The sequence below is a fragment of the Eretmochelys imbricata genome, chromosome 9 (assembly GCF_965152235.1).
Source record: "Eretmochelys imbricata isolate rEreImb1 chromosome 9, rEreImb1.hap1, whole genome shotgun sequence".
NCBI lineage: Eukaryota > Metazoa > Chordata > Testudines > Cheloniidae > Eretmochelys > Eretmochelys imbricata.
Window position 1 is genome coordinate 25148514 of NC_135580.1, and position 12643 is coordinate 25161156.

General features: G+C 40.2%; 1 protein-coding gene across 1 annotated transcript; it reads left to right on the forward strand.

The window, feature by feature from the left end:
- Positions 1-333: 333 nt before the first annotated feature.
- STRIT1 (small transmembrane regulator of ion transport 1) lies at positions 334-10241 on the forward strand. Its single transcript, XM_077826185.1, has 2 exons — positions 334-373; positions 10147-10241. Exons 1-2 carry the CDS (start codon positions 334-336, stop codon positions 10239-10241), a joined length of 135 nt encoding a protein of 44 aa, XP_077682311.1.
- The last annotated feature ends 2402 nt before the right edge of the window (positions 10242-12643 follow it).

Sequence of the window (12643 nt, forward strand, 5' to 3'; positions counted from 1 at the left end):
GACAAGCAGTCTGTAGGCATATTCGTACACCCCTGCCAAAAAACTTCGGGACTAATCTGCAGCACCTTTGCTAATTCAGTCCATAGTGTCTCCTTAAAAAGGAGTGATAACTGTGACTCAGACAACATTGCATCATTCTTTATTAAGGACTAATCTAAAAGCACAACACTAATTTTCATTTTTGTCCTGTGCCTAATCCAGGTTTTAACCCAAACAAAGGTAACAGAGGAGTTACCACGAAAACTAGAAATCAGGGGCCAGATTCTGATGGAGTTGTTGAATGAGTAGTTAGTTCCCTACTGCACAAATACCCCACTGAGGTCAAACCCTAACATGAATAATGGTGCCAGAATCTGCGGGTTAGACGGAAAAGGTTAGTCATGTAAGAGAGAGAAACAGGGGATGTAGGCTGTTTAGCTCCTGTTTACATCAGTTTACTCCACTGCATTCTTTCCTTCTTTGTTTATGTTGTTTTTTCCTATGCGAGTAATGAAAAATAAGATGGCGATGGTTAGTAGCCAGTGGAACCATTTACTCTGTTCCCCAGTGCTTCATAAGCCAATTGACTAAAGTGCTGTATATTTGATCCTACAAGCTCTCCTAGTTGGACTCCATCAGAGGTCTTTTTGTATTCTATACTGTATCTTACAGGTTTTTATTCTGTATGTTCACAAATAAATAGCCCAATAAAACCAATGAGGACTCAAGTGGTAAGATAGGAAAAGGGAAATGCCTTTACAGATTTTAAATATGATTTAAAATGGAGTAGCTATACTATAGGGATGATGCATATGCCGCTACCTAGATTTAGAAGAAAGTTCCTGGATGAGACTGTAGATTAAAATTCTGGTTTATCTTGAACAAAGAAAGATTTAGTCAATATGTAGAAAATCTCTTCAGGTTTTAAATGCTTCACTTAGAGATTTTACTAGGATGTACTATAGATTGGAAAAGGCTTGGGACCTGTTTTATTAAATCTTGACATCTTTAGGAAGTATTATAAACAAAGATCTGTTAGGGAACACTGTGTTTCACCTACTGTGCTAGAAGAATCACTCCTCAGAGGCCTATGAAAAAACAAATGGTTTTAAAGCCAGCAAAAGTTGAAACTTCTGAGTGAAACAGACCTGCGTTGTGCTGGTTGTTTATCCTATAATTTTATAAGGTGATTATTACAAATCTCAGAATGTAATGCTGAAGAATTTGTAAGAGAGGTTAATAACTCCCAGTTGGGAGTTTATTTTCCTCTTGGAAGAGAGAATGAGTTTTGCTGCCCAGGTTTTGTGATTAATAATCCCTCAATGCTAACTTCACTCCTGCTAGACCACCGGGGTGAGGAATGGTTATTTATAAACTGAAGAACTCTCAACAATAGGGTCCTAGGAATAATTCAATGAAATAAATCAAATTTAGGATGCAGCAATAGTATAATAATCAGAATAGTTAGACTTATGAGAGCAAAAACGTACAGTCAGACTGACCCACTGCCTATAAAAGCCAGTGGGGGGTCTTTCCATCCTCTTCAGTGATCATAGGATCAGACCCTTCATGTTCTTTGAGGAGACCAGAGGAGCCTTCATTGAAAAGTAGATGGCACATTTCTGCAGTGCTAGAAGTACTGCAGAGTCCTGCAGGAAATCAGCCTCATGGTTCTACCAAGCAGGAGCTTGCAGATTCTACAGGCCTGATCCTGCCCTCAGGTAAATCAGGAGTAACTTCATTGATGTCACCAGACACGCTGGTGTAAAACTGATGCAGGCGATAGGAGAATCAGGCTTTGTGTCTCCATGGTACCTGTAGCAATGGAAACGCCACCACAGAAAGCACTCATCCAGAGGGCTAGGTGCCCCTGACATACATTTAAAAACAGAAGAATGTAGGAGATCTAAGCACAAATTGACTGAAGCAGCTGTGCTTCAGTGATGGGCTCAATATTTCTGTAATTTTTTAAAAAAATCTTTCAGGTATCACGGGAAAATAATGTAATCTCTGATTTCTTTAGAGAATGTAGAGGACTGTGGCCATTAAACAGGGAACAAATCTGCTCTCCATTCTGAATACAATGCAGATAACAGACCAGAAGGTTAGCTGTGACACACTGAGGTTTTCTGCAGGGGTTATGAAGAACAAAGCTACTTTAGGAGAAAGGGTTGAAACAGAAGTATATAAATGGAAAAGAAAATAGTTAGATGACTATCAGACAGGAATAAGAGAGTGTGTGTGGAATCAGGATAAGGGCCCTTTGCTCCATTCCATTGCAATGCATGGAGGAAATCAAACCACGCCACAGATTGCAGCCAAATGGGAAGAGTAGAGTGAAACCTACATGGCATCTCCCCAAACCCGCTGAGCCAGTGGCAGCCCATTTAAACACATAATTTTGGATATTGTAGCTGAAGGGGAGCAATAGTTGAGGAGCAGCCAGTCTAGGAACATATATTCCCCAGGGAAAAGCCATATAAGTAGCAGCAGATGTCGGTAGCAGTTTTACTTTGCAATCCGTACATTCATCCACCCTTTGAAAAGGGTGGCAGGGAATGCAGCCATGGACAGATGGACCAATAATAGTATGACCATTGGATTGGCCAGTCTGCCTGAAGAGAGTTATGGCCCAGGAGTTATGTGGTAGGAGTGGAAGTCCACATAGAAGTCCCAAATTCCATTGGCCTGAGGACAAAAGGTAAATACAGTTTAAGGTAAATACAGGAAAAAATATACCTACCTAAACAGGACAGCATGGGCCTGATGCACTCAGGTCAGGTCCCCTTTATACTGCTCTGGCCCTTTTAAAAGTATTACTTCTGTTTTATGTCCATGTAATTCGTCCTTAAGCTAAAGTAAAGCAATGGTGAATCAGTCAAATACAGAGTGGCAGAAAGAGAAACCAGAAAACTAGTCAGACATTTGATACTGGAGACTGGTGGGAACTTCAGTGGGTGACATTTGGTTTCATTGTTTTTCTGTGGTCATCAGTTTAGAAACTATGCTGAAGTAAGCAGGCATGGAAACAAGAATTGTTGACAGCAAGATGGGAAATAGATACATAATAAGTTTAAATTAATCCTCTCTATCGACTTCAGTAAAGTTATGCTGAGTTGAGTGCAGCTAAGTCACTTTGTGTGTCCTAGTGTGGTTTCTAAGACACTGACTATGAAAATAGAAATCATTCCCTTTCAATTATCTCATTGTCACCCATTTTTCTTGTTCATCCCAGATGAGAATATTTTGCACACAGATACCAAATATACACTGTACGGGGCCCATAGTTTCCACCGTTACAGGAAAAAGAGCTCTTACCCTGTATACAGTGGTGAGCACACTTTTGACTGCCTTTTACGTGGGTATTTAGTTTCTAAGTTATGGCAGTCTTTCCTGTCCCTGTGGGCTGCAGTTCGGCCCAGAATCTCCATAGCTGGCGTGCCTCCTACACAGGGCTTGTGAGAGGCCTTGAAAAGTAGCTGTATCGTTGTATCCCACATTGCCTGTGCCAGGGAAACCCTCATCCCGCAGAACCCTGGGCTTTTAGCTTTCATTTACACCCCTTTTAAAAGAGCAGGTGCACGTGTTGTGGGCAGGTTTTAGAATCAGTTAGCTCACAATGGCTCCACGAGTCCTTGCTTGTCTCTGGTGGAGAACATCTTGTGCTCCAATATTTAAACTTTGATTCAAAAGAAATATTAAGAAAACCTTTAAAAATGTCAGCCTGTGGTCAGCCTGATACAGTTGCTTTAAGAAAGGTGTGAGCTCCCCATCCATCTTAATAAGGAGTTAATGCTGAAGCACAATGATAACATTTTAAAGGTCAACAATGTTAATTACTTCACTGCTGATTAAAACACATATGAAAAGGGATAATTATGTTATGAAGATCTGCATAATATGCTGTGAGCACCATTTCATTTTGATGTCACATGTAGGTAGAGCAGGGGCAGAGCTTTGGGACAGTATGATCAGTTCTAAATTACTTACAGTGCAAACATCTGGATCAGATAACCCCCAAAACATCCAGTAAAGCTTGTCATAGCTTTGACCAACACTTCATCATTTTGCTATATTTCAAAACCATAGGGGAGAATGTTCACTTTGTTGACATTTAGGCACAGCTCTCAAGTGGGATTGCATATCATATTAATTTTTCTGAAGGACATAATTTTGCTGAAAATGAATGACAGGTTTCAGAGTAGCAGCCGTGTTAGTCTGTATCTGCAAAAAGAAAAGGAGTACTTGTGGCACCTTAGAGACTAACAAATTTATTTGAGCATAAGCTTTCGTGAGCTGAAGCGTGCTGAAAATTAATGTCATCCTAACCCTGAAGCAAAATAGAGAAAAACATCCTGTTTAGTGTTTATGGATAATGTACAATTGAACCTGCATATCTAACAATCTCCAATCTTCTGTGGAACAATCTATATTTAATACTGGATTCCATCGAGCGAATGATCTCTGAACAGATCCTTAATGAATCAGTGAAAAAGCTATTACCAGGAACATTTCCTAATAATCTGTATGTGGATTTCCCCCTTAATTCAACACATACAGTTTATCTTTTTGGCATACAGCTGGCAACAGTTCCTATATTTTTCCCCTGCATTATTCGAGATTGCAGCTTGTAACCATTTTTATTAAATTACCTATTTATATGTTATATTTATGGCAAAATGCTTTTTACGTCATTCATGTGAGTGTCTCCACTGAATATACTAACTCACATGAGTAAGAGAAACAGGATTCTAGATTGTAAACTCTTAGGGTTAGGGACTGTCTCCTTTTCTCTCCTGTCCTGTGCAATGCCAAACTCAATGTTGGTGCATAGAAAATAATAGTAACACAAATGTACAAGCAACTGTAATGTTGCTTGTCTTCTTATCAGGGAATGGAATTAAGGAGGATTGGGAATTCAAGAGCAAATTGGATCCCAGTCTTGCTCTAAATAAAGTGATGATCATGAATATTACACAGTAAAATGCTGAAACTAAGCTAAGACACCATAAATCAAACTTCAGCCCTCATTTCATTGTCCATGCAAAAATTAACCTCCTATCTTTCTTTAATACAGTTCTATAAATTAACAAGAACTGGAAGTTGTAAACTTTAAGACCTGAACTCTTTTCAAACAATTGAATGCATATAGCAGAAAATTGGCATCAGTGTAAAAGCAGCTGCAGTACATTCCAAATATTGCTCTATTTAAAGCATCCCAGAGCTCACAGTAACAACTGCTGAGGCAAACCTTAAAACTTGTCAATAAATCCAGTAGAGGGAGGAATGGCAGAAGTAGGTAAGATGCACAGATAAATAATGTATGTTTAAAATGCATAAGTATAGCAGTATAGTGCAAAGATATTATGCTACTTGTAAGCTACTAATTCCTAGATGATGTATTGTATATTTTACTTTTCAGTAAAGGAATAGAGTAAATTTGAAATCCAATCTGCTAAAAAAAAAAAGTTAAAAGTATTTTGAAGTCTCCTGCTTCTGAATCTCACTGGCAGTTTTTGTGCTTTTACAATCACATTTTCCTGTTTTTTAAAGTCTGTCCCCATGAAAGACTAACAGTAAGGGAAAGTGACTAACTGACTTTATAGGTTAAACACTAAAAATGACTATATGCAAAGTATTGTCAAATATACCAACACACTGGAAACCAGAGAACACTTTTTTCTCTTTGATCTCTTTCAGCAGTAGTCATCTCAGTTGTTGTTTAAACAACAGTAGTTGCAATCTATTCAGCCAGACATGTACTTTTTAAGTTGACAGGAGTCTCTAATTTACCAAACTATTGTGAATATTTTGATTTGTGTTTAACAATATGTTCAGTGCATGTATATGTATAGATTGTGTGTGTATAAATGATATTGTTTGTGTGGGTACAGTCTGAGGGTATGGGAAAGTGAGAAAGATAAATACCCTTTTGTTTTTATATGAGCTAGGTTGTGACTCCACAGTTTCCAAATGGCAGGGCAAAGTGAAATCACAAGGTGTGATTTTTGCATTGATTGCCCATAACAAACGACAATAAAGTGCATTCTACACATACTGACACTGCTGTATTTACACCATTTTCACGAGGAGTGGATGGAAAGCAACTATAGGTGTAACCATGTTGGCGGTTGGTACATGTAGTTACTCAAGTTGTTTACTTGTAGAAATGTTCTGTTTGATTTATTATTTGTAGTATTAAGTGTTATAAATTTGTAGATGGTAAAAGCCAGTGAGAACAATCTGCCACCTACACAGTCACCATTGGTATCTTCTAAGTACAGGGAAAACTGTGCTAATCTCAGCTTCAGCAGTGTGATAAATGTTGGTGAATGCTGACTTTTTCATTTCAACCACTATGCAGAATAAATAATAATATTTAGTATTTATATAGCTGTTTTATCCATAGATATCAAAGTACTTTACATCAGTAGGGTATGTCTCATTGTTCCCATTTTACAAATAAATAAATAAAGGAAGACACACATGATTTGGCCTAGATTTTACAGTAAAACAGTGGTAGAGTCAGGACTAGAACCCAGGTCTTCTGACGCCCAGCCTGGTGCCCTATCAACTAGATGTCACTGTTTCCTATATAACTATATCTTTAACCAAGGTCCTATGACTCAACTGCAAGCTGGATCAAAATTCTCCATTAAGGTCCCTGTCTCTTGCAATACCTCAATGCAGCAGACAGACGATTCATGAGGCAACCTCACTTAACTGAAAGATAAAAGGATTTTAATTATTTAAATATGAAAATTGCTAAAACAATCCATACCAGAGCTCTCCCTTTATTTATTTTGTTATTGAAATGAATTTTCAGTGTGTCAGAGATTTTGTATTGACAATACATAATTGCATGGAAGAAGCTGTCAGAGGAGTTTGGCAGGTGGACAGTGGACATCTGGGGCTTTTGACATCTAGGAAGATGTAGTAGGCAGTGTATCATCAAATACACATCCTGAAAAAGCAGGATTGACAGGTTTATTTTATCGTTCTAATCCATGCATACAAGTATGGATGGGTGCCTGGTTATTAACTATTTCATCATATTGTTGACCCTTTGGGATACTGATGCCTCAAACCAGCACCTCTTTAGCGTGAGCTGACTAGCCCAGGAGATGGATTGATTTGTGTAACTGGAATTATCACTTTATAAAGAGTGCTTCTCTTCTTTAGAAAAGTGTTTTTTTGATTGCACATTCATTTTAGAATGTTGTAACTTTCTGCTCCAGTCAGAAATTCTTTGTAACAGTATTTTCCTGTAAGAATGACATTCCCTTATTGCTCTTTGGATAGATGTTACAAATAAAAAAAAATAAAAGTCCATATTTTATAAAAGCAGCAACATCTTCCATGCTGTGTAATTGTGAACAATATATGCCTCTTCGATACTGAGGACACAAAGTCAACAAAAGCTCCTGAGTTATTTATATATTCTTATACGCAGATCCCATGCTAGTCCTTTCTTCAGAGTTTGTTGGAATGAGTCTCCTTATCTCAGGGAAATAATAGAATCTTAGAAGAATCTTTAAATTTCTTTTAAGACCAACATATTTGTATGGTCTCTATTCTGTACCATAAAGCATGTGTGGCTATAGATATGTAGATGGACACACATAGGCAGCATCTGCCATATTGTGACAAGCACTTACAAGGATACAAGGGGAATAGATTTCAGAGTAACAGCCGTGTTAGTCTGTATTCGCAAAAAGAAAAGGAGTACTTGTGGCACCTTAAGACTAACCAATTTATTTGAGCATGAGCTTTCGTGAGCTACAGCTCACTTCATCGGATGCATACCGTGGAAACTGCAGCAGTCCGCTGCAGTTTCCACGGTATGCATCCGATGAAGTGAGCTGTAGCTCACGAAAGCTCATGCTCAAATAAATTGGTTAGTCTCTAAGGTGCCACAAGTACTCCTTTTCTTTTTAAGGGGAATAGATGTAGACAGTGACACATAATGACCCCTCCCTCAGTGCACCCCATAGGCATATAGCACCCCAGAGGGGACAGCGAGGCAGAGTTTATAGCCTGTCTCCATCTGTACCAGCCCTCAGCGCAGGCTCACAGCACAGGGTGGTGCAGCATACACCGTCTCCTTTGCATGGGGTTGCACAATCCCTCCACGAGCTCCCGAGTGATTCCACACTACTCCATATTCAGACTGTTGGCTAAATGGTAGTTTAGGGGTATGTGTGTGTACATACGGTATAGAATATAAAAAAATCTACTAAGTGAAATCTGCTGAGATATTTGGGGGTTAAGGGGCATGGGAGGTATAAGATCAAGATTTTTAAGCCTGTGCAAGGAGCAAATTGGCTTGCACACTGGCTTAAAGACCAAAGAATGTGGTTTTTACTCACCACTGTAAACCCATTTCAGCCCTGGCCAGATTGGACATCTCAAGTGCAATAGGAGTTCATTGAGACCCTGGGCACAATCCTATTCATGTTAGGGGGAGCTTTACCTGAGTAAAGACTGAAAAGCTGAGCCCTTACACCATCCTGGATAAAAAGGAGGAAGCTGAGTGAGGAATGGAAAGACTGGCTGCTTAGTGCCCATTTCCAGTTATATAGTGATGCACTTAGCCAGTAAACCCTCATTCATGCAAATATCCTGTACTAGCAAAATCCTTGACTTCATAAGGACTACTCATGGGAGTGAGGATTGCAGGATTAGGCTCTTTACACTTGTTCTTGCAAGCTGCTGAAGTGCAGAGATCCAAAGCACTCAGTTTGCTCCTTTCCTGTGCAGAGGAGCTTCCGTGGAGTGTGCAGAAAAGAGCAGGGTGCTCGGCAATCTGAACAAACCCCTGGCTCTGAGATTCATACAACTAAGAAAGAGGAAAAACTAGGGCGATGGGGAGAAAGAGAGCATGGCAGTAGCATAGGCGCTGACTGGCAAATATGGGGCATAGCAGCTGTTTTTAGGATTTTCAGTTACTCCTGCTGTCAACCACCTCTCTGATCCAAAGTCTCTTGAAGTCAGTGGGCCTTTCCGTTGACTGCAATGGACTTTGGATTAGGTCCCAGGAGCAGTGTCTTGTGCTTGTGAGCAGTGTTTAGGACTGCTCCTCCACTAACATAAATGCTTCCAATGGTTCCTATGAAACACTATTCCACAGAGCCAGCTGCTCAGTGCTTTATGATTTATGCTGGGCAGTGTTCTTGCTGACCCACCAGCTTGCAGCGCCTGCTTCTCATATCTTACTTCATCTAATTAGCTCTCAAGTAACAAAGCACCATACTCAGCAGCCCTACTGTTAATTTAGCAACTGTTCTGTACAAACTCTGTGCTGCCACCCTGCAGGATACAGCCCTTCATTTGTAATGTGACCTTTAGGAAATATTACAGCCAGTCTCTCAATAGAAGTATCTTTCTCTAATGAAGTATCCGATACGTAAGTGTCTCAAAAAGAAAGTGTAGTTTGGAATTTCCTTGTGGCTCCATGTCACCAAAACCCTACAATGGAGTTTATCTTTGTGTTATGTGGTTGCTTATCCATGCTGTATTTTAAATAGAAGTCTATGCAGTTCTTGTGTGTAGAGGTGCTGTCTATTATTTAGTGGTATGGCATGCTCTGTGTATTTAGCTTTTATAGTGTAGTGAGCAAAATATTGAGCTGTTGATTACCCCACCAAGACTGCCAATGTGATCCAGTCACCTCAATGTGATGTGCGGTCTTATGCTATCAAAACACTTCCTATATTTTTCATTGCTGGAGGACTTATTTTGAAATGTTTTGTAAAAGGAAACTAAAGTGGACTCATCCTGGCCACAAAGTATTTCTGTGGATCCCATTCTTAGTAGTAAGCTTTTGGGCAGTACAAACTTACTATTTGCTGGAAGAGGTTGAAATTTTTTTCTTGAAATCCTGATTTAGAACAGAAATAGATTTTCCTAAAACTTGATTTCTGTTTTCTAAATCACTGTGCTAAATAAGAATCTTTTCATGTACAATCATAATTTTACATGGTAATTAAAAAATCCGTTAGGCTTTCAATATTGTCTATTATTGGTTGCCTCAGTTCACTGGTCTTTTTTTTTTTTTTAAAGATCAGCACAGTTTTCACATGTTTTACTTAACAGATTTAGAGTTAGTGTAACGTGACCTATCTGTCATACTCTTTCTGAATAAAAGTCTATATTCTCTCTCTTCAGGGGAAATCCCATACTCACGTCTTGTTGTACCTGCACTTCTCATGGTTGGCTGGATTGTGGGTTGTGTATTAATGGTTTACATTGTCTTTTCTTGATGAAGGTAAGTTATTTGTACAGTGTGCATATTCAGTCAACACTTATTACAATTTGCAGTGCTACCTTTTTACTAAGGGAATTTTTTGTTCTGCAGAAAAGAAGATTTCACAATGACATTGATTGGAAGAACCCAGAAGTTAAATGGAAATGTCTAGTCCTTACAACTTGTACAGTGCCTATTTTATTTTAATACCACAATGTAGGCATGATATACACTTTCTATCTACAACATAGATATGAGGTTAGTTCAGATACTTCTGAACTGAGTGGTATTTGGAGTCCTGTGGTAGGTCAGGTATTTGCCTACCCTCCAAACCACTAGTTCCTAGCCATCTTGAAAATCAGCCTCCTTGGAACTAAAATGTCCAGAATCCTTATTTTTGGTGGTGACAAACAGTGCCAAATGGAGCTGGTGACCTAGATACACAAGTAAACTCTGTGGGATGCAAGACACCTCGAAGCAGTACATGGATCATCTTTAATGTCTTGCGGTAGAAAGGAAATACTAAATTAAATAATAAATTGTCAAAAAAAAACCCTAACTCTGGAATAATGTTTACTCTCTAAATAAATTTTCCAAAACAAAATTCTCTTTTCTCATTTAAAATGCAATCACACCAACATGGCTATGTATAAATCTATAGTGTTCTCTGGAGGATGAAAGGGAGCTAGGAAAATTTGCTATATTTATGTGGCAAGAATTCTATATGTAGTTTGTAGTATAAGCATGACTTAGGCTTCATAAGGCTTGAAAGCTTAAAGTATTGTCTAATAAACATGTAGATAAGTGTCAACTTAACTCTTGATCTTTGATGTTTAAATCCAATTCTAGGGACAGATTCTGATCTCCTCACTCAGAATCCAGTCTAGTTCCCATCAGAGTAATTGGGACTTGACTTCACTGGAAGTTGGATTGGGCCTTACCACAAGTAATTCCATTAAATTTAATAGGACTGCCTGCATAAGGAGAGAAGAAATTGACCCTTTGGTGGCTGATGAAAATGATTTTCTCATTTTAGTGTCCATTTGTGCACATTATCAAATCAATATCAAATTTGGTACAGGTGGCATGTCTGGGAAAAAAAAAACCCTGTGTGTAGAATAGCAGGGGAGATGTGGTTCAGGAGTGAGGTACATAGGGAGAGCTGTTTGGAGAAGCTTACACAATAATTACACCAGTGATACTAATCACTGACTTTATTTGGAACTAATAATTCACTCCCAGGGCGAGGCTACACTTGCGAGTTAGAGTGCATTAAAGCAGCCCTGAGCACCCTAGCTCACTAGCCATCCACACTGGCAAGGCACGTAGAGCGCTCCTGGTACACCACCTCGGCGAGAAGATTAATGTTTGGTGTGCCTTGGCTGAGACACCCAGGTGTCAGTGTGAACGAGGTGTTGCATTACTGCACTCTGATTGGCCTCCAGAAACTTCCCATAATCCCCTTAAGTCAAGTGGCCACTCTTGTCATTGTTTTCGAATCACTGCAGGAATGCGGCTATACCCTTTGAAAGCACCATTTCTGACAGCCGGCATGCTTATCTGCTCTGAGACAAAGCAAACTATTATGGTGGAACGCTGTGTGTGAGAGAGAGAGACGGCGGGGGGGGTCTGCTGCTGACTAAACTTACAAGACAGCTTGCTGACATGCTCTCAGCCCCCCCCATCCAATCTCTCTTCCCCCCACATTCCCTGTCACACTCCCCCCCCACTTCCCCTCCCCCAAAGCACGTTGCAGCCACTTGCATAGTGGGATCGCTACCACAATGCACTGCTCTCTGTGGCCGTTGCAAGAGCTGCTAATGTGGCCATGCCAGTGCGCTTGCAGCTGTCAGTGTGGACTGGTTACAGTGCTTTCCCTACTGCACTCTGCGAAGGCTGGTTTAACTCAGAGCGCTCTACATCTGCAAGTGTAGCCATGCCCATAGTGGAAGACAAGAATACTTAGGGCATGGCTACACTTGGAGATGTAGAGCGCTTTGAGTTCTGCAACACCTCGTTCACACTGGCGCCGCGACGCTCCAGCAGGGGCGCAGCAAATGTTATTCCACTTGCCGAGGTGGAGTACCAGCAGCGCTGTAGCCGTGGAGTCAGAGCGCTCTACGTGCCTTGCCAGTGTGGACGGGGAGTGAGCTAGTGCGCCCAGGGCTCCTTTATTGCAACTTGCAAGTGTAGCCAAGCCCTTAGGTAATGTTTTGATGAATGCATTAAAACTATATCACAGGATAATGGTCCCATTTCCTAGTTACAGGCACCAGCCCACAAAGGAGTGAGTGCCTTCTGAGCCATGCCAGTTTTCTTTAGTGCAGAGGTGGACAAACAACAGTCCATGGGCCACATCCAGCCCATGGGACCGTCCTGCCGAGCCCCTGAGCTCCCAGCCAGGGAGGCTAGTCCCTA

Bases quoted from the DNA above. Each gene is read 5' to 3' on its own strand.
- STRIT1 (XM_077826185.1), top strand. From the start codon at position 334: ATGAATAATGGTGCCAGAATCTGCGGGTTAGACGGAAAAG. The intron at 374-10,146 runs GTTAGTCATGTA...CTCTCTCTTCAG, and splicing joins CTGCGGGTTAGACGGAAAAG to GGGAAATCCCATACTCACGT.